Source organism: Phaseolus vulgaris, chromosome 10 (genome assembly GCF_051622355.1).
Source record: "Phaseolus vulgaris cultivar YP4 chromosome 10, ASM5162235v1, whole genome shotgun sequence".
NCBI lineage: Eukaryota > Viridiplantae > Streptophyta > Magnoliopsida > Fabales > Fabaceae > Phaseolus > Phaseolus vulgaris.
In genome coordinates this window covers 8,781,451-8,804,025 of record NC_143507.1, presented here as the reverse complement: position 1 = coordinate 8,804,025, position 22,575 = coordinate 8,781,451, and the positions used below count along the sequence as shown (strand labels likewise).

The following is a 22,575-nucleotide window of genomic DNA, read 5'->3' as shown; positions in this document are numbered from 1 at the left end:
TTAACCCATATCACCATGCTTTGGTACATAGGGGGAATGAAGATCAAAACATTTTGAGAGTGGTTGGCCAACGTTGGAGCCTAATAGAATAATAAAATCTTGGTAATCACATATTTTTTGGAAGATCAACCTATTTGTTTATGGAACTTGTATAAATCAATATGTGTGGCAGATGGGGAAACTATAATACATATTTTGTTAGTATTGAATAGGAGTGTACATAGAATATATCTCTTTATGTTGTGTTGCAATTGAGCTAGGAAAATATGTCTTTTGTTAGTGTAGGATTGTAGAAGGAGCCCAATTGGAAGCTTTGTATTCCTCTTTTTTTGTCCTTGCTTTTTGTCTTTGCTTTTTATCTTTCTTATTTTTTCCTTTGTATATGACTACATAAATAAGGAAAAAGAAAAGGAATAAGGAGATTTAAAGAGAATTAAAAAAACATGATTTGAAGTCTTTTTGCTAATAAAAGTGTCTTTATTTTGTATTTTATGAACTTCATAATCCTTGAAACATGTTTACTTTAATTGTATTTTAATTATAATTGTAATTTAGTATTTTTTGTTTGACCTTAATTGATTAAATATAATCAAAAGGTTCAAGAATAATGAAAAAAAAGTAAGAAAGTAAGAAAAGCATGTGGTTAAGCATGCTACTCACAAGGTGAGACATGAGTTTGTGTTGCATTGGACTATTGAAGAAGAGGACATGTCATATAACCTTTAGTTACGTACCTTTGAAATAATGTATCAGTTTTACAATGAGATTGAATAGAATTTATAAAACAATTTCAAAAAAGCTTGAGAAAAATAGTTTACATAACCCGGTCTAACAAATTAATTATTTAGTTTAGTAAAACACCACAGTAAAACAATTTTTTCAAAGAGGTTGAACCAAAGAGTAAGGAGGCTTATAAATATAATAGAAAAAGCATATAAAAGTTTGTTTAAATGAAATTTATATTTTGAACGATAATCATAATCTATACCTTGAGAGAGGAGCCTTAGAATTTATAGTCTTACTCAAGAGCATTTCATTTGAGAAAGATTAACCTCCGTTGAAAAAGATATGCAAAATTTAAAAATTAAAAAATCGTTACAATTTAACAAATTAAAGATGTTTTCACGTACCAATATAAATAACACAATTATATTTCACTTAAGATAGTAACATTAGCTCACTTCATATCAAAATGTTATTGGCATTAAAATTACGATCTCTTAATCACAACATTTCATAAACTCAATTAACATTAAAACCAATTAAGAACCGTACCATTCTTTCAAAATTAAAGATATAACAATTTTATTCTAAATCATGAAAGATAACACCATTTTATACTTGCCCAATTATATTCTCTAATAAAAAAATTGAAATATACATATTATTAAGAGATATAAAAATAAATGGAGTTTAACCAACAAATTCCAATCCTTATTGATTCATTCATACCATTCACCATATTACTCTCATATTTCAAATTATCAAAGCACTCTCCAAAGTCAAAACTAACCAAAAACATAAATTATGCATAATTAATAATTATTGAAATAAAACCTTTCTAAAACATCCATTCTTCACCAACTAATTTGCTTTATGCCTGAAACATGTGCAAGGGTACATCAAATTTCAAACTGAAAACCCAATTTAAATCCTAAGTTACATTTTGAAAGAGAGCTAGTTTCTTCACTATAGTTTCTTGCTCTCTAAGAAATCAGATTTTTGGAGAAGATGATGACACAAACCATCAAAATAACTTTTTGATTATTCAAATGCCAAAATTTGATCATCAAGATCAAATTTAAATAAAAAAATTCCTTTTTTTTTTCCAACAAATCTCCACTTACTTGCATGTGTTTCCCATTGAGAAGGAGAATATAAATTAGTAAAGAAAAAAAGAAAGAAAGAAAAACTTAGAGCAAAAATCCCATGTTGAAAGCTCTAGAAAATCTCTTAACTAGCTTGGAAAATGAAAGGCACGAGATGAAGAGGTTTTTGGTTTTCAATTTCTTGAAGATAAGAATCAATGAAGATGGTGAAAATTAATGTTTGTGATTTTGAAAAGGAAAGAAAAACTTTTGAAGATTTTTATTGGCACCCCCTTTTTTCTAAGATCTCTTAAACAAGCCCAGCTCTAAAGCCCATCTCTTAAACTTGAACACACATTGTTGACTTATCTTCATATACATGATTAAGTAAATTAAAACTAACATAATTTAAATCTAATAATATTTTTTCAACTTATTACATTTTTATATTATCAAATAAAAACACAAGTCTTTACAGAATTATTTTACATGCTCACTGTATATCACGTTTTATGTAATTATGTTACTATTACTTATAATTATTTTTTCATATATATATATATATATAAAGTTTATGATTAAATTTTCTTTTTAGTAGTCAAAGAACTTTAAATTAAAATGGTACTTAGTACAAAAAAAAAGTAATACAAAAACATATCCACAAAACGTTACTGAAAATTAAAGGTGGCAAAATAAATCGATTGCATAAATTTTAGTTATAATTATAATGGATCGAATAAACATAATTTATTAATCCATTTTAATTAGTTAAGAATTTATTTTGAAAATTTTATCAGTCTTGATTTTGATAAAAAAAAATCATAAATGAATATCATTCACCTAAAAACAATAATAGATCAAGTTGCATACAAAGACGCAAATATATAACCATGAAGACTAATTAAAGCAATTAAATTAATTAGTTTTAATTAATAGTTAATACCGTAGTAGATTTAAATTTTATTTTAAAGCCTCCAATAATTTAAATAGTACAGGTGTTATTTATATTTATTGATACTGTTCATAATTGAATCATAATTTTTATGATTTTACGTTTGTTGTTATTTTCATTCTATTAAATTTTATTTAATAATTTATTTTCATTGATATGTATTAGAATTTGAAAAAACAAAGGAAAAGTCATAGAGAAAGTGCCCTAGAATTTTCATTTAAAAAAAGGTCTTGAAAAGAGACTAATAATTTTATTTGCAAGGCCCTCACAACCTAATGATTTTATTTGAAAGGACATCAAAACCTAATAATTTCATTCTAAGCACACTGTGCATGAGAAGAGATAACAGTATGGTTTTTGGTTCTTGAACTCAATAAAAAAGGTTAACCTAATTTAGAGAGAAGCTTAGTTTAAAGTAGAACTTTACCATCATGATGATGGAGGCAATAAGCATCATGAAGCCAATTGCTCCTCCAGAGACAAACAAAAGAGCAGAGATTTGAACTGAACCCCACAGAACACCAGAGCCAGACATTGCTTCTGCTAATGCCAAAATGTAATAGAACAAAAGTAGCAGCAAGATTGAGTTTGCAGGCACACGAAAAGGCAATGGTCGTGTGAGAATTGTTGTGTAAATGAAGTTCAGGAAAAACATTGCACTCAATGTCATTGATGGCAGAAACACAGGAAGTGCTTCTCCAAAACTTAGCAGTGATTGCACTTTCATCTTACCAGTGCCTTCCAATTTAGAAAACATGTCAAAAGGATTGCCCAAACAACATGCCATGCCTAGTTGTCCTGTGTAGAAGGTTGCCCATAAAGAAAGATCATGTTGTTTAGGATGTTTCTTGTCAATTCTGAACTGGTTTTGTGTCCTGTACGGATCTCCATTTTCTCCATCAATCTCTATCACAGTATAGGGGGAATGAGATTCCTTCTTTATCTGCTCATAGAAACCCTATAAACAAGTTGGTGAGTGAGAAATTTGATGAAGTAGTATATGATTTCAAACATATGAAAACACATAGGTTATAATTACCTCTAATCCCCCCCAAGTTGTCTTAAAATCATCATCAACAGGTAATATTTTCCTCTTGAGGTCATCAACAGATCTGATCTTTGAATGAAAGAAAATTTCCTTCTGTACATCAAAGCAACAACAGTTAGGTAATTGGGATATTTAAGAAAAAAGTCAAAGACAAAAATAATTAGTCACTTCATCAATTAAATTAGATATTATTTTAGAAATTAGAAAAATTATTGACATGTAGTTTTTATTATTAATATGGCCCTATTAGAAAATAGAAATGGAGACTTGGTGGTGATCAGTCGGGTCTTTGGAAAAGGATATTAGATTTTAAATATGGTTCATGGAGGAACTTAGATGTTATAAATGACTAAGATACGACTCTTGGTGGTGGAGAGATATTAAAAGAATATGTAGAGACAACATGAGTAATTGGTTCGAATCAAATAGGGGTGGAAAGTTGGGAAAGGGAACAAAATCTCTTTTTGGCCAGACGTTTGGATTGGATCACTGATAGGATGAAGAACACAACACCACAAGTGCCTGAAAATCACATAAAACAAATTAAGAAACAAATTTCACAAAATTTAGAACATAATCAATTATCCCTTCAGTTAGATACATAGGATAATCGATTATCCATGGATAATCGATTATGTTAGTAGGCAAAAAATAAGCATAATCGATTATGACAATCGATTATGACAATGCATAATCGATTATCACCCTTTTTTCACACTTCACATAATCGATTATGGGTTGAAATTTTTACAGATAATTGATTACTAGCTTAACTTAATCGATTATCTTCACCATAATCGATTATGTTACCAGTTCTAATTCAACCATAATCGATTATGCACCCTTCACAGACATGGTCTCACCTTAGAGGAACCCACAGATGAACTACAGAGATGAACCCAGACGTGAGATGAACAAGCTATACGTAACTCAAGCCCCTACCACAAACTATGATGGCTTACGAATCTCTCCAACCACACTACACTACACACTCTAATGGCTTCGCTTTCTTTGCTTTTCTGTGAATGGAGGAAGCACCTTCATGCTTCGTTTTATATAGCCAGCTTCATTCCACACCCACCTACCTCACCCACTGCATTCACTCACCTTTCACACTCTTTCACCACGGTCAAACGATTCCTGAGCCAAGTCAGGAATCTGATGCTTTCATGTGGCATGCATGCAGGGGCACTGTTCAGCACAAAAGCAAGGGCACCTAACTAACTTACTATGAATGACGTGGCACTCGCTCTCCTCAGCTCAACTTTCTCTTCATCTTTGGGGAGAACCGAAATTCACTCCCCTTTCTCTTTCCTTCCACCCTCACCCGCAACAATACATGGATCCAAATGGGGTGGTGTTGTGACTTCTTTCGTCGACAACAGTACCACCCCTGGAAGCAAACAACCCCTCAAGGATAAGTATTCAAGAGTGTTTTCAAATGCACTTAGGAAAGATGGGGTCATTTTGGCTATGGCAAAACAATTTGTGGGGTTGGAATTTGTCTTGGAGAATATAGTGGTTATATAGGGAGTTTGAGATGGTGTTAGGATTTATGCAAGAATTGGAAAGCGTATCAATTGATATTCATAAGGAAGATGTGTGGATGTGGAAGGGAGAGTCAGATGTGGTATATGGTGAATTTTTCATATCATATCCTTACACCACAACCTATTTAGCAGCAAAAATTTAGGTTTGATGTTTTCTGGAAAACCAAAGCTCTTCCATCAGCCCAATGCTTTGCGTGAAGACTTATAAATAAGAAACTAATCATTGTGGATAATCTTTTGCATAAGGGTGTGCAGGTAGGCTCAAGAGTGTGTGTGCTATGTAGCATACAAAAGGAGAGTATAAATAACCTATTCTTACAGAAGCAACCGTAGAGGGTGATTTTGTTGGTCAAATAGTGCCTCAAGTTATGGGGGTTGAGCGCCAGCTTTAGCAATTCTAGCTCTTTGTAATATAATTATAGAATACCATATGTAGGGTAGTAGGATTTTTTCAGAAAATCAATATGTTGGTTATATATGAGTTGGAGCATCTATGAAATACTCCACTATATTACTTTTATTCTTTTTACTGATAAAAAAAATAAAATAAACAACAAGAATGTAAATACTAGGGTGTGTTTCAATAAACTTCTTTATAATGAATTTTAAATGAGAAAAGTGAAAAGAAGAAAAGGAAAATAGCCAAACTATACATCAAACGGTTATCATTCCTATAACAAGTTTCCTAACTAGGAGAGGTTGAACTCAACTAATAATTTTTTTTGTATTTATAATAAAAATTGAAATTATTTTCTCTATAACTTATTTATAAACTATATTTATGTAAGCTTTTTTATATACTTCTTGTTTTTCTTTTTCGAATATTTTTTAAAGAATCTCTTTTAGATATACCTCTTTATGTGTGTACTACCGGCTGGTCGAATGGCTGATAGCCTCCCAGTCCACTTAAGTCCAAAAATAATCCTTAAAATGTTATTTAGTCAATGTTAAACCAGTTTATCTGCAAAGCATGATTAGAGCATAATTGAACTCTACGAACATGCCCATGGCTGTAAGGAACCAACCAAAAGGTATAAATAGTATAGACAATCAAATGTCACAGGTAATTTTTCAACTTTCACACCTGCAGATTCTATTCGGACTAACTTGAGCGTCGAAGTATCTTTACAGGTCCCCACAACCATTCAGTGGAGGCAGAAGGATTGACTGGAAGACCACATAACTTGGAGGCTGAGGACTAACTTGAGCATCGGAGTATCTATACAGGTCCCCTCCCCCCCCCGGCGACGATAGTATAGATAAGGAGGGAGCTGGAAACGGTTAAGAGGAAAAGTGAGAAGAAATCCAAGAAATGAAGAAAAAGAATGAGAAAGAGATGACCGCCCTGAAGAAGGATAATGCTCGTATGAAGCAAAAACTTAATGAAACTCCAACACTTCAAGGGACCATAGAAGGGGATCGCCCCCGACTAAGACCACACAACAAACAACCCCGAGAATTAAAGAATACTCGACTAACATCACTAAGTACCCTGGGAACGACCTCCCGACGAAGCCCATTCATGGAAGACATCATGGAGGTACCCCTGTTGAGTACCTAGAAGAATATCATGCTAGACAAGTACGATGGTACTACTGATCCGGATCAGCAGTGGACGCCTAAATAACACAAGTCAATCTGTATACTACAAATGATGTGTTGTTATGCTGGGTCTTTCACACCTCATTCAAACCCTAAATCTGTACCTAGAAGAATATCATGCTAGACAAGTACGATGGTACTACTGATCCAGATCAGCAGTGGACGCCTAAATAACACAAGTCAATCTGTATACTACAAACGATGTGTTGTTATGCTGGGTCTTTCACACCTCATTCAAAGGAGCTGCATTAAGTTAGTTTACCTGCTTATCAGCACATTCTATTGACTGCTTCAACACACTGGTTGCAAAGTTTGGGACACAGTTCGCTACAAGTCGCCTACACCACCTCATATCCATTACTTTAGTGAACATTCGATAAGAGAAGATAGAATCCTTACGATCCTTCATGGAAATATTCGACAAATTTGGACTCAACAGCCGCAATTTAAGTCTCGAGGTGGCCATGCATCACATGGTTACTGCTCTTAAACCAGGCCCCTTATCTGATAGTCTATGCAAAAAGCCAGTCGTGAACTCAGAGAAGTTGCGATAAAGAGTCACCAAGTTCATGTAGCTAGAAGAAATAAAAGAATTTCGTGCCAAAACTCGGGCACCTGAAGAAGCTAAGAAGAAGTACGACAAGGGTAGACCATGGCATCCGGAAGGCCGAGAGAGTTTCCCCGGTCGCAACAATTCACGCATTCTACACTGCTTACGACCAATAGGTCAAGAGTCATGGAGGAATCCCTCAATGCCGACCTCCTAACGACACCATGAAGAATGAACACACCCGAATATGGATCGAACGAAGCACTACCGTTATCATTGCAACTTCGGCCACACATCAGACAATTGATGGGCCTTAAAGGAGAAAATTGAAGAGTTGGTCTTGGCAGGTCACTTTTGCCACTTAGTTCAAGGTAATTGTGAAGAAGACAAAAGGCCGAGAGCCGATAAGAGGAGAACACGAGGCCGCAAAGAGGAAAAGGGCACAAGGGATGAACGAGAATGTCGGGATACTAGACCCGTATGAGTTATGATAAAGACTATCGTGGGAGGTTTTTCCGGAGGTGGGATAACATCCTCATCTCAAAAGAGACTCCTTCAAGCTATCATCTTGGTGTATTCGATTCATAGGAGGGGAAGGAGTTTGCCACCTATCACCTTCACGGATGCAGACTTTAAAACCTTTGACCTAAACCAAAAACGACCCGATGGTGATAACCATCGAAGTGGCCAATTTTATGGTCATAAAGACAATAATAGACCAAGACAACTCTTTCGACATCTTATACTGGAAAACGTTCAAACAGATGGGTTTGTCCCAGGATGTCGTGGTGCTGTATAACAAACAAATAGTCAGATTCTCGAGAGACAGAGTAAAAACCTGTTGGTAAATGCCAAGAAATTGTACAACATCCTGCTGGGGAGGTCATCTCTCAACAAGTTGGGAGCTATAGTCTCAACTCAACACCTTGCCATGAAATTCCCCTCTAATAACAAAAGTTGTAGCAAGAGTATTGTGATCCTTCATGTGGATCTAAAGATCACAAGGGAATGCTATGCTGTGAGCCTGAGAATTGCTCCTCTAGCACCAATCCAGAAGCCGAAAGTCCATCAGGTCACAATTATTAATGACTTGAACCCTAGACCAAATGATGAGCCCCGTGTGGAACCCAAGGAGGAAACCACCTCATAGTAGATAGGTCGATCCGGACAAAACACCGACCTAGGCGCAAACTTGAAGAAAGAGAAGAAAAAGATAATCACCACCATGCTGGAAAAAAACTGCGACCTATTCACCTGGACGACAATCGACATGTCGGGAATAGATCCCAAGGTTATTTCCCACAATCTCTCAATTTGCAAGGACGCTATATCGATAGCCCAGAAGAAAAGAAGAATGGGGGAGGAGAAGAGGTTGGCCACGGAGAAAGAAGTGTGCAAACTCCTAGATGTTGGTTTCATCCGGGAGGTACAATACACCACTTGGTTGGTGAATGTGTTATTAGTCAAAAAGAATAATGGACAATGGCGGATGTGTACCGACTTCACTAAATTTAATAAGGCCTGCCCCAAGGATGTATACATATTACCTAGTATTGACCGGCTAGTGGACAGAGTTGCCGACCATAAGGTACTAAGTTTTCTTGACACATACTCCATGTATAATTAGATACCTATGAATAGAGCAAATTGAGGGAAGACAACCTTCTTGACTGAAGGGGACAATTATTGCTATAAGATTATGCCCTTTGGAATGAAGAACGCAAGGACAACTTAACAAAGATTGATGGATCGAATTTTCTAGGAGCAGGTAAGGAGGACAAAAGAAGTTTACGTCGATGACATGATAGTAAAGTCCAACAGTGTTGAACAACATGCGACCGACTTGAGCAAGATATTTGGCTGACTCCAACAGTATGACATGCAGCTCAATCCGAAGAAATGCGTGTTTGGTGTAAGGGGAATTTTTAGGCTTCATGTTAATTAATCGAGGGATTGAGAAAAATCCCGACAAATGTCGTGATGCAGAGAGGACCGACCACCTGTTCCTCTTTTGATCTTTTCTTTGGATTCAGATCGCAACCAAAAACAAAGAAGGAAGATTAGAGAGAATGAAATGGTGAATTTGAGGGAAAGGTTTGAGAGTTAAAAAATGAGGATCAAAATTGTTTTTGGATTTGATACAAGATATGATAAATGATGAAGAAGAAGTCATTGTTGTGAAGGTGGTCGCCGGAGGAAGATGGTTAGGGTTGGGAGACACTAATGTGGAGATTCTGAATTCAGATTGCGACCAAAAACAAAGAAGGAAGATTGAAGAAAGAGAGAATGAAAGGCTGAATTTGAGGGAAAGGTTTGAGAGTTAAAAAATGAGGATCAAAATTGTTTTTTTGGATGTGATACAAGATATGATAAATGGTGAACAAGAAGTCATTCTTGTGAAGGTGGTCGTCGAAGGAAGATGGTTAGGGTTGGGAGAGAGGGGAGAAAAAAGGGTTTACGGTAGGGTGATGACAAGGATTTGATGTGGAGACATGTGTGCGTAACAATGTCACTCACAATTGCCACATCATTAAAAGTTAACATCGTTAGAGAAATTTGACGAAAATGACCAAATTGTATATTTTTTAAAAAACCTTAGGACCAAATTATTTTTTTTAAAACCACTATAGTAAATTGAATATTGACCCTAAATGTAGAGACTAAAAAAGTATACCTAACTATAATGGCTAAGAAACTCACAAAAAAAATTATGTTGTGAATGAAGAAGCAAAATGACTTGTTACTAGTTAGTTTGTAAGTACCGTGTGCATCATCTTCTTGAACATCTCCATGTTCTTCTCCTTGTCCATTTGAGTCTGATCATAACCAATATCATTAAAGATCTGGTAGTCAAAGAAAAAGTTGCAATTCAATTTCAATAATGAATTACTAATTATATAAGTATATCTTTAACTCTTCTTAATCTCAAATTTAGCATCAAGACACAGTTTCCTTATATAAGATTTTCAAATGTTTGATTCAATGATGGTATTTTGCAATTATTTACTTGAAGTTTCTTTTACTAAGAGAGATGGAAACAACCTTCTTCTTTAAAGTAAAAAACAATGGAGGACAAAACTGAACCACGTGCAATAACATCAACTACTAAAAATTGATGATGATAATTTAACCATCTGTGAAAACAGAAATGAAGAACACTGATGTTATTGAGAACAATTAGTACAAGGAGAGATAGTTACAGGGAAGTGAGATGGAATATTATTCTTCCAAGAGATGACTGAGAAACCAAAAGGAGAATTTCTGATCCCATTTGTAAAGTTGAAAATCTCTTCAATCTTCCCTACTGCACACAGATGAAACAAAATATATAGATGAAAAATAGTTTAGAAATTATGACAGTGAATCAGTATAACTTGTTCATATATTAAAAACCCTAGGTCTGTTTGAAATTGAAACTGCTCCAAGTAAATTCTATTTTTCATAGTTCAAAACATGAACAAGACTCCAAAGAAAATCCTAAATCCATTGACAATCATGATATTCACCTTTTGAAATGTCTTCAACTCTTAGATGAGAATAGATGTCATGTTCATCGAAGTTCTCCATTCCTTGGAACTGATTTTCTTGCCCAACCTTGGATGCTGCAATGATCTCTTCCATTTCTTGTGTTTCACTCAGGTACCTCGACCTTTTCACACCCTAAAATCACTTTTTTGTCTGTGCTCAGAATTTGGAGAAGAGACTCAGCAGCATTGCTTAGACAATGTTTGGATCAACCGCGTTAAGTCAGTGATACAAAGCTTCATGCAAATACAAAACTTTTTTGTCAGTGATATGCATTTTCTAGTAGCAAGTTCAGTAAAATATACTGTTATTCTTGTCCACAATTTCATATAAAAAAATGTTTGGCCATGGGAAACGCCGATTGACTTTGAATTTTCCGCTTCCCAAACACGGAATGTCACCTTCTAACACCACGACATCTGTGGAAAAAAAAATTGTTTGAAAACAAGGGTTTGGTTTCAGGCTTTCACATATCATCAAGTTGAACCAAATATGCAGTTCTGGTGAGAAGGATTATTGTTACGCTGGGCAGTGCTACCTAATCAAGGATATGGTAAGTAGTTTCTTCTTAATTTTTGGCTTAACTGTATCATGATCATCTTCAATTCTTAATGTTTTCTTAATCATTCTTCATAAACCACCCATCCATCTGTTTTTTTTGATGAATCTTGCTTCCAAATGACAAAGCCAGCTTTGGAAGATGTTTCGATTAATGTTTTTGCAGTTCGAATTTGGAAATTTTGTTTCAAAAATCTGTAATGGAAGTGGGAAGATCCACAAAAGGGGGAAGCATGCAGATGATGAGAAAGGCAAGGTTCCTGAATCACTGAGACAAATGAACAATTTGAGTGTAAGTTGTTTTCTTTAAATTCTGCAGTTAATGAAGAAAAGTGATGTGATTATGCTAATAATAACAGTAATTGAATTGCACAGCAAAATGGACCAGAATTGGAGTTATGTGGCACCATCATTGGTGTTGAGGAAGAGCATAGAAGAACACCAATGAAGCATTTTCCCAATAGTTGTGGTGAGAGAAGAAAAACAGCAGAAACTATGGGAAGAGGATCATCAAGGTTGGCCACATTTGGGTTTTGTTTGTGTTCATTATATCTAAAATACAGCAAACCAGTTCTCCAAGCACAACCACCACATCCACTTTGGCTTGACATCATAGGAATGTTGAGTTTTACTTTGTTTGCATCTGCTGCTTCTGTTATGCTTCTGGTTGAAGCAAGTTTCACTCATATGCAGATCATTGTTATGCTCGCTGCATTCTTCACTATGTTGTTGGCTTAACATGCTTTCATCTTTGTGCTCAAGTAGTTGTAAAATCTTGTTATTTATATAATATTTCATTTGCATAACAGTATATCTTGTAACAAATATTTGAGTGTGTGACCTATCAATATCAGCAATTAATCAGATCTTGAGAAAGCCTCTCTCTCTGTTTATATATTCATTTTATTTACTGAATGTTTTATTAATTATACTTCTGAACATTAATACTTGTTTAGACACACAAAACAGTGAATCAAACATTCAAAAGTTCGCAGTGATTCATCCATGTCTTTGCTAATAGTACCTGTGAATAGAGATAACTTTGCACTGCATAGAAGGTAGCCCCATATGGTACTAATGTTGATGAGCAGAATCTGTTAAATTGCTTGAAAAGAACTGGGTTTTTTTTTTATCATATTTGGATCTGCCTCCAATGAAGTTTATCAAATGATAGGGGGAATGAATGAAAACGTTCCATCTTTGCATGTTAGTCACAATTGAAACAGGTTGTGAGTGAGAAATTACTGGAATAGTAGATGATTTTTCTATGAAATTTCATTTTTGGTTATTTTGATGCAGCTAAAAGATATCAGAAGTAGCATAAGGTCAAAACAGCTACTGCATCTATAACAGCCTTATCTTATCTTACTGTTTTTCACTATCTTCCCTTCTATATTTCATCAAACCATCTTCCTTGTTCTCTATTAGCTGACACTTCCCTCAAATCTCTCCACCACCTCAATTCATATCTAGAACTTTCCCTATCATTCAAATTTCTCCACGTTACATATTTGGATTCTAACTCCATTTCCAGTTTCCAGTTAGCTAGAAGAGTACTATGAAACATCCTGATATCCTTAAAACCTAGTCCACCTTATTCTTTAGACCTAGTACTTTTCACTTGTGGATGACTACCCTATTTGCAACCTGTAAGTATCTTTAAGGTTGTACAATTTAAAAGTTCTGAATTATACAATCCTAAATTAATTGACTTTCACTTTACTATTCTAAATTATGTAATCCCTATATACATTTTCACTTCTGGATTCCACGATCAATTAACTTTAAACCAAAAAACAAAGGGGCAATTTTAGAAGTACGAAGGTGCAAAACTAAATGACCCTGTGAAAGATCTCATATTTGGGCCAAAATATCTCTTGTGTCATTACTTTCATGGGTGTCAACAAATGCCTTCCTGCACCTCATCATTATCGAAAAAGACTATTTTTATCTTTTCCAAATTATTTTTTTCAAAACAGACTTTCCAGGACAGATTTTATGAATTTCAGATTTACCTTTCTGAAAATTAAAAAAATATGTTTTAAAAAAAATATTCCAGAATGCTTTTTTCTTTCCAGAATTTCTATTGAAAACACACTTTACTTACGAAACTCATTCTAGAAACACACTTTACTTATGAAATTAATATTCCAAAAGCACACTTGGTTTATGAAACTCATTCTAGAAACACATTTTGTTTCCAGAACTTCCATTCTATAATCAACCAAAATTATTAAGGATAATATATTTAAAAAAATATAAGAGTATAGGAAGAAAATTGTAGGAGTGCGGGAAAAAAAATACCCTACTTTCATTAACTTAACTTTTTCCCAAAAATAATAAATTGTCATCATCAAACTTCAACTTAAAATAGCATCTTCGGTGTCAATAGAAATAGCATCTTTGGTGTGAATGTAGATGGTCAAACAACAATATCATAGGAGATGACATTATAAATTTAACAAATCTCATTACATTAAATTATGATATTATATTTTAACTTTATAAAATTATTTTAGTGTATTTGTCTATTATAATTTAGCTTTAGTTTATTTGTCTCTATTATTGTATTATTATATTACTTTGGGGATGGATGTAGAATCTTCTTCTTCTCCCTGGGATGCATTAATGGTTGAATCGGGGAAAAAGTGTTGGTTTGGTTGGTCTGCACACTTTGAACATTAATCTTGGATTACACATATAAACTAACTTTATTTTAATCAATCATTTTGGTTTTCGAAAATATAATTTATCATTAATTAATTTTTTAAATGTTAAATTAAAAATATAATTTTCTCTCATTTTAAGTTTACCATTAAAAAACTTACCTTGAAGGTAATGTTATTTTGGTATCTGAATTTAGTTACTCATTGTCATATTAAATTTAATTATTTATTGTCATCTTAGTTTATTAACTTAAGGTATATTTAGTCAAGTTTCTTCATAAACATTTAAAAAAATAAAAAAATAAAAAATGGAATGATTTTTTCAATAAATTCAAATTAACTTATATATAAATTTAAAATAAAAATTTGGAAACTTTATGTTCTCGCTGGTTGACTCAGTTGACTTCAAAGGCAGATGGTGGCTCCTCCAATTTCCTGGTGGTTTCTGCTCTCTCCCTGGGTGGTCAAGAGTGGCTCTGTTGAAACAGAGGGGGTCCTACCTGTTGATTGCACTCCGACGATTAAGTTAGTACTAGGATAAGAAATAGTAAGTATGTAAAAGCAGTTTCAGTCTTAGAAACAGTGTACCTTTCTAGGGTTCTTACCACCCTTTATATAGGTTGCGTCTTGTTCAACTCCTTGTCCCACGAGGATCTTTCCTTTAATGGAATTAGGGTTACTTGTGAGGCATCCTGTGACGCGTTGCAACACAAGACTTGCCTCTTCTGGAGTGCAAAATCTTTAACAGTATGGTTGTTAGGGTACCAATTCATGTACCAACGCTGCAGAGCCATCTCTTCTATGGGTGCCCTAAGTATTCACGTGTCATGCATGCAATCTATCCTTGGAAACCCTAACCCTAACGGGCCTTATCGCCTCCAATGATTATTTACTTGTGCTAGACCTGAACGTGTTATACACACCACATGCATGAACTTCTCTCGTGACTTAGGTCATTCTTACATTTGAATGATAACTCATTATTATTTCAGGGGCCCACTTACGTGGCCCATTAACGCGACCAAACTACCGAGGTCCGATGTCGACGTCTGATGTCGACCTCTCCGAAGTCGATGTCTGAGGTCTGGCCAGTACACAAGGCTCCCAAGATCGAGCTATAACTTGTTTCAGCGAAGAGGCTAAGTGATCGCCCACGGCGACCTATGTGGCGAGCAGGTGACAGGACGTGCACAATGTGCTGAGGTAACGTCTCACCATACTTTCTTCGCCAGCGTACACGTGGCAAGATCAACGGTGGAGGCTCGTTGCCGCTTGCGTTTCTCTGATACCTTAAACCCTTCGAATTCTATGCTCCTTTCACTATTCCATTACTTCACTTAAGACTTTCATTTCTTCGAAAACCATATTTCTTAGAACGCTCTGCCCTCTCTCCTCGCTTACTTCCACTTCCCGAAGCACGATCACTACAAGGTATGCCCTTTATCCCATAATCGCTCTTGTCTTTCTATTCCGATGGTCATAACATGCATTAATTGTTCTGGGACTGTTTATGTTTTCTACACTTTATGATTAATGCTCTTCGTTTTCGCATCTCTCTGTTTTTTGAATTTCTGAAGCGCACCAACCCCTTTCTCTAAACTCTGTTCTTTTCTTCTTTTTTCCATCTACTTTTTTATCTTTTCTTCTTGAGATGGCTCCAAACTCACCTCCTTCCATCGACTACAAATCTCTATACCGCTGAGCTCCTGACAGCCTTCTAGCCGAAACCTCCAAAATCACCTCCTTTAAGGACATAGAGGTGTATAAGGAGGGTGAGTCCAACGAAAAAATTTGTATTTTCGGGAAGGAACACAACAGGTTCGTGAAGGTCCTTCCTTGCAGGGAAGGCGAACCTGTGTGCATTGATGACTTCACAAACTCAGAAGATCCCTTCTTCTTCATGTATTTCACTGTCTTCAAAAGGCTCAAGCTTCGCCTACCACTCACTAGGTTCGAGCGTGCACTTCTCACCGAGGTCAACGTGGCCCCTGCCCAGCTACATCCCAACAACTGGGCATTCGTCAAGGCCTTTTCCATTCTCTGCAATCACTTTGGCCATACGTCATCGGTGGACGTTTTTATGTACTTCTTCGAGGCTAAGAGTCCAGGGAAGAAGCTCTGGATGAGCTTCAATGGGGTCGTTGGAAGAGTTTTGTTGTCCCTCTTCCAGCAATCGTACAAGGGCTTCAAATAGAAGTTCTTCAAGATTTGGTGTAGCCAATTCGAACCCACCCTGCTGGATGGGTTCCCACTTTACTAGGTGAAAGAACCAAGGCTCAAGAAGCCTAGGTGCCTTGAGGACTTAAGCCCGCGTGATTGAGAAGTGTGCGATTTCTTCTTCAACTTGGAAGCGATGTTTAGCACTGCTGAGTTGATCAAACTCGAGTACAACCCCGGGTCCCTTAAGGACTATATCGGTATCCCCCTTCCCCCTGCCTTTGCTTATTTGTCTCTTTACTTTGTGTGCTTTGTTTGTTTAGACTATTATGTGTTATTGTCTTCTTTGCATGTATGGTACTAAACGCTGAGAATAGGAGGCAGCTAGCCGTTGTGGCTCTACCCAGACCCTGTGGACCTGATCAGGCCTCGTCTTCAAGAGGAAGAGGAAAGTTGATGTTGCGATCCCTGCAAATTCAGGCTCGGATGCTCGCGCCCCATCCTACAGGGAGCACCCTCCCAGTGTTTCTTCCCCTCGTGACCTTGTGGTACAGGAGGGTAAGGAGGAGAGTGCCTCAGGGGGCGATTGCGGTGTGCCTCTTGCTGATCTGCCTGCCTTCCTCCAACAGGCCCTGCAATCCTTCTAAGACCAAGAGAGGTTGGAGAACATGGAGGAGGATCCTCTGCTGGAGCACGCGTCCAAGTGCCTTGGGTACATCCTCGTCGCATCCAGCCTTACCTTGTCTAGGATGCACAAGATGAGGGAGGAAGCTAGCCAAAAAGCCCTTCAAATTAAAGAGTTCAAACGTTGCGAGACCGCCCTTTACTTGGAGGCGTCGAATCTCCGTTAATCTGAACTTGCGACTAAGAAGCTTCTGTTCGAGAAGTCCCAGGAAGCTCTGGGGGTTCATGCCAAGGTCTTGGACCTCCAAACTGAAGTGATTGGCTTGAAGGAAGAGGGGGTCCGATTGTAGGAGAAAACAACCAAGCTTGAGGAGGAGCGACCATATTGTTCTCGACCTTGTCTTACAAGACAAGGGAGAGGTTCTTTTTTATTGACCTCGTCCTTGCCGTATAGAGGAAATGGAGGATTTTAATTGGGAATTGTTTTGTCCTTGACCTTGGCGTTCTCACACAAGAGGGAGGCTCACTAAGAACCATACTATTCCCAATCTTGGTGTTTCTAACCCAAGGGAGAGATTCGCTTACTGACCTCGTCCTTGTCGTATAGAGGCAAGGGAGGGTTTTAACTGGGAAGCATATTGTTCTCGACCTTGGCGTTCCCACGCAAGAGGGAGGCTCACTAAGAACCATACTATTCCCAATCTTGGTGTTTCTAACCCAAAGGAGAGATTCGCTTTTACTGACCCCATCCTTCCGTATAGAGGCAAGGGAGGGTTTTAACTGGGAACCATACTGTTCTTCGACCTTGGCGTTCCCACTCAAGAGGGAGACTCACTAAGAACCATACTATTCCCAATCTTGGTGTTTCTAACCCAAGGGAGAGGTTCGCTTTTAATGACCTCGTCCTTGTCGTATAGAGGCAAGGGAGGGTTTTAACTGGGAACCATACTGTTCTTTGACCTTAGTGTTCCCATGCAAGAGGGAGGCTCACTAAGAACCATACTATTCCCAATCTTAGTGTTTCTAACCCAAGGTAGAAGTTCGCTTTTACTTCACTGTACAATTGCAAAAATATATCTTTAACTGGAATTTTATTGGGTGACCTCGTTCAAAAATCCTGATAGGGGAAAAAGAGAGTCTCATAAACTGTGTACAATGAAATAAAACTTTAAATTTGTTGCGTTCCAAGTTTGAGGAATTGTCCCACCTTCTAGGGTCTCGAGCTTGTACGCTCCGTTCCCAAGTGCCTCTGTCACATGGAATGGACTAGTCCACTTGGGAGATAACTTGTTATCTAGCTGGTAAGGGTGGGATTTTCGCATCACCAAGTCGGCTTTCGCATCACCAAGTCGGCGACCTAGAACTGCCGAGGTCTCAACTTGGAGTTGTACTTGTACTCTGCCTTTCTTTTCAAGGCTTCAGCCTTGATGCGAGCCTCCTCCCTGTACTTGTACTCCCTGACTTCTGTTCGTTGGATTCTTCAGCCACGAAGTTTTGGAAACGTGGTGAGTTATCCTAGATTTCTACGGGAATCATCGTGTCCGAACCATACACCAAGCTAAATGGTGTCTCTTTGGTAGTGGACTGGGGAGTGGTGTGGTAAGCCCACACAATTCTAGGAACCTCTTTTACCTAGGTCCCCTTGTCTTTTTCCAACCTTCTTTTAAGACCTTTGAGCAGAACTCGGTTGACAGACTCGACTTGCCCGTTTTTCTGGGGGTGCTCGACTGATGCAAACATCTGCTTTATTCCAAGCTCTGTGCACAACTTGCCCAATTGTTGGCTCGCAAACTGGGTGCCATTATCGGACACCAAACGTTTTGGAACTCCAAAACGGCATACTATGTTTTTCCACACAAAGTGTTGGACTTTGTGGGTTGTAATTTGCGGAACTGGCTCAGCCTCTATCCACTTCATAAAGTACTCAATGGCTACCACAAGGTACTTCATCTGTCGAACTGCTAGAGGAAATGGTCACAGGATGTCGATCCCCCAGGTGTGAAATGGCCATGGGCTGTGGATCAATCGCAACTCCTCTGGGGGTGCTTTATGCAAGTCTCCATGTTGTTGGCACTATTTGCACCATTGTGCATACCTCGTGCAGTCTTCCCTCATGGTTGGTCAGTAGTATCCTGCACGAATGACCTTCGATGAGAGAGCTCGGCCACCGATGTGACTCTCACATATCCCTTCGTGAAGTTTCGCCAATGCGCGTGCACTGCTCACCACTTACACAAATTAGGATAGGGTGAGTATACCCATGTCTGGACAAATCCCCATTGATCAGGGTGTATTTGCTTGAATTTTTCTTGACTACTCTGTGATGTGAATGTAACTACAAGAACACATGATTCTTGACATTCTTAAGAACAACTTGAGCTGGATTTGAAAGGCACTTTACTTTAGAATTGGATCAATGTTCTAAATTCAAGAACTCACCAAAACTAAGCACCAACCAAGACTCATATTGAAGTCCATGTATTGTCAAATTGAATCAAAACAAAAGGAAAGAAGAACAAGAATTAAAACTGGACAGAATTTAAATGATAGCTACTGAACCAAAACAGAATTAAGAACACAATGCTGGAAACACAAAAATAAATGGTAAAAAAAGAAGTAAACTCTAGGAATCAAAACTACCGAATGGAAAATTGAAGAAAAGGGAAGAAGAACACTTATAGAATAAGATGCTTGCTGGATTTTGAGAATTGGAAGAAGCCATTCACACCACTTGGAACCTTGAACCAAGATAAGTGATGGAGTGCCACCACTTGAAGCTCACCATAGCTCACAAGATAAGGCAAAGAAGAGGAAGACTCAAAACTCACAAATTCTCTCCAAAATTGAGTATAGTCTCTCTACTATAAAATTCCAATCTGAATTGTACAAGCTAAGCACCTTTATTTATAGCCTAGAGGTGCTGAAAATGCAAGCTAAATGGCACACAAATGCAATGAAATTCGGTTTGGCACCCCCTAGGCTCCTATCTACACTCCCCCTAGACTCCCTTACTACTTACACCTTTTTATTACATTCACACCCCTATTCTACAAGAGAAATAAGAAGAGCCATTTATTATACTCTTGTCCCAAAGCTCTTGCCATGCTCCTAGTAATTCGTTGGGCTTGGGCCCCTTGTTGGGCTTGGACCCCTTGTTGGGCTTGGGCTTCATGGCCTAGAGCATCCTCTACTTGGTTTCCATCACTCTGGCCTCTGTAGGCACCAGCGGGAGTATCCCATCAGCCAAGTAGCGTCGGTAAGGTGTCATCCAGTTTTCGCCTTCTTCGACTAGGCAAACCTGTAGTGACTCTTTCCTGAATAGGGCGTATGTGTTGAACCAAGTGGTGTTCAAGCTTTGAAGAATCCAAACCCTTTGAAGGATGTTGAAGCCTTGGCTGTGCTTGTTGTTGCTGTGCTGGTTTAGTCTAGTTCTGGGGTATTTTGAGTGTTGTAATCCACCCCTTGATCTAATCTAAAGCATAGGCATTCTCAATCTTTTTGGAAGTAAAATGTTTTTCAAACTAAGTTAAAACAACCGATTGTTTTGTCGAAACAACCAATTGTTTATACTTAGATGTTTTGAGAAAATATTGAAAACTGTTTTTCAAATGGTTGAACTGTTAAAACCAAAACAACTGATTGATTCGAGGAAACAACCGATTGTTTGTTTTGGGACCATAACAGAAAAACTGTTTTATCTTTGACTGAGCTTTAAATGATTTAACTGCTTACGCTCCAGTCATTAAATGCTTTGACCAATCTTTTAATGCAATTTAAGAGTTTGTTAAGATTTGATAACAAACTACATCTTTGAATATATTCAGAAAAACAGATTTGAGAATCAAGATCTTACAAGTTTTTGCTAAGAGTTTTTTAGTTTTTCAAAGAGCTGAGATTGCTGAAAGTTTGTGATTGATCAAAGTTTGTGGAATAGGATTCTGCTTGTATTGATTTCAGATTATCTTCTGTAACAAGTGTAATCCTTGTACTCTGTGAAACAAGTTTTCGTTTCTGTGTTTGCTGAGATTGGTTGTATGTTCTTGAGGGGATCAAGATCAGCAATCTTAGTGTTGGTGTGTTGGCCAAGAAGAGTGTGTGTCTTGAGGTGTTCAAGGTCACTTTCTTGGTTGTGATGTAAGTGATCAAGTTGTGATTGCTTAGTGGATTTCCTCAGGGTTTCTGAGAAGACTGGATGTAGCTCTGGATTTGGAGTGAACTAGTATAAACATCTATGTGCAATCTCTCTATCCTTAACTCTTTAAATTCAATTTTGGTTGTTGTTTGCTGGTATAAACAACCGATTGTTCTGTGAAACAACTGATTGTTTTTTCTGGTACTGCTGTTTTTGATTGCTATTTTGGCAAACTGAATTTCTTATCAATTGTTTCTTGAGATAATTTCATTCTTGTTTTAAAAGTTTGCGAAAACCCTCTTTAAACAATTCACCCCCCCCCCCCTCTACTTTAAAGCCATCCATTCTAACAGTATGTGCTTATTCTGGGCATTTTTAGTGTTTCTTGAGTCAACGACCGGTGACTCCTCTTAACACCTTCTGAGGTGCTTATTTGCTGAACTTTTTGCTGGACTTCTGTTGTGCTGCCTGTGGTGGTTTGAGGTATCCTCAGAGTCTCCTATATGACTGTCCTCTGTCTGCCCCCCTTGCCTGAACTGGCGAGCTTTGTTAGTAAGTCAGCTCGGACATTCTATTCTCTGGGGACATGTACTAACTCAAACACCACAAAAGTCTCCTTTAATATCTAGACATACTCTAGGTAAGCGGCCATCTGAGGGTCCTTGGCCTGGTATTCTCCCGTAACTTGCCCTGTGACTAACAGAGAGTCACTCTTTTTCAGCAAACTCTTTGCACCCATCTCTTTGGCTAGCAGCATTCCAACAATGGTTGTTACTGGCCTTGAAGACAAACTGTAGGGCCTGCTCGATCAACATCTCATTTGGTGTGTGGCTGCCGAGGATAGTTCTACTACGAAGTCAGCATAAACATGGCCTTTGATAGGTCCTCTTGGTTCGTACTGCACATCGAACTCTGATAGCTCAACTGCCCAACGCACCATTCGTCCCGCCACATCGGATTTCTGTAAGACCTTACGAATGGGCAGGTCTGTCATCACGATTACTGTGAAGCTCTGGAAGTAGTGGCGACGTCTTCGCGCTGAAAACACCACTGCTAGGGATGCCTTTTCTATGGCCTGGTATCTTACCTCAGACCCTTGCAAAACTTTGCTTACAAAATATATCGACTTCTGCGCCTGATCCTGCTCCTGAACGAGGACCGACGTTCGATCTGTGACTACGAAGTACAAACGAAACGGGGTACCTAGTTGTGACTTGCACAGTACTGGTGGGCTAGCTAGGTACTCCTTCAGCTTGAGGAATGATTCCTCGCACTCCTTGGTCCATACGAACCTGATGTTTCTCTTCAAACACTGGAAATAGGGATGCCCTTTATCCCCTTTTGTTCACACGAATCTGGACAAAGCGGTCATTCGCCCTGTCAACTATTGCACCTCCTTTACT

General features: G+C 37.6%; 2 protein-coding genes across 3 annotated transcripts; one reads left to right on the top strand and one right to left on the bottom strand.

Moving 5' to 3' along the window:
• Positions 1-2,985: 2,985 nt before the first annotated feature.
• LOC150024197 (uncharacterized) lies at positions 2,986-10,336 on the bottom strand. Its single transcript, XM_090296800.1, has 3 exons — positions 10,273-10,336; positions 3,800-3,901; positions 2,986-3,718 (listed from the first exon to the last, which is right to left on the bottom strand). Exons 1-3 carry the CDS (start codon positions 10,318-10,320, stop codon positions 3,149-3,151), a joined length of 720 nt encoding a protein of 239 aa, XP_090152926.1. The 5' UTR covers positions 10,321-10,336; the 3' UTR covers positions 2,986-3,148.
• Positions 10,337-11,009: 673 nt separating this feature from the next.
• LOC137818771 (uncharacterized) lies at positions 11,010-12,469 on the top strand. Of its 2 annotated transcripts, XM_068622379.2 has the most exons (4): positions 11,010-11,149; positions 11,498-11,588; positions 11,727-11,885; positions 11,969-12,469. In XM_068622379.2, exons 1-4 carry the CDS (start codon positions 11,118-11,120, stop codon positions 12,329-12,331), a joined length of 645 nt encoding a protein of 214 aa, XP_068478480.1. In that variant the 5' UTR covers positions 11,010-11,117; the 3' UTR covers positions 12,332-12,469. The 2 variants fall into 2 exon arrangements, with proteins under 2 accessions (XP_068478480.1, XP_090152828.1); XM_090296702.1 differs by lacking the exon at positions 11,010-11,149 and having other exon boundaries at positions 11,437-11,588; positions 11,723-11,885.
• The last annotated feature ends 10,106 nt before the right edge of the window (positions 12,470-22,575 follow it).

Coding starts and splice junctions, on each gene's coding strand:
- LOC150024197 (XM_090296800.1), bottom strand. CDS start 10,320: ATGGACAAGGAGAAGAACATGGAGATGTTCAAGAAGATGATGCACACG. Junction 3,902..10,272: donor TCAAGAAGATGATGCACACG/GTACTTACAAAC, acceptor TTTGATGTACAG/AAGGAAATTTTCTTTCATTC. Junction 3,719..3,799: donor CAACTTGGGGGGGATTAGAG/GTAATTATAACC, acceptor ACTTGTTTATAG/GGTTTCTATGAGCAGATAAA.
- LOC137818771 (XM_068622379.2), top strand. CDS start 11,118: ATGATCTCTTCCATTTCTTGTGTTTCACTCAG. Junction 11,150..11,497: donor ATTTCTTGTGTTTCACTCAG/GTACCTCGACCT, acceptor GTTTGGTTTCAG/GCTTTCACATATCATCAAGT. Junction 11,886..11,968: donor GACAAATGAACAATTTGAGT/GTAAGTTGTTTT, acceptor TGAATTGCACAG/CAAAATGGACCAGAATTGGA.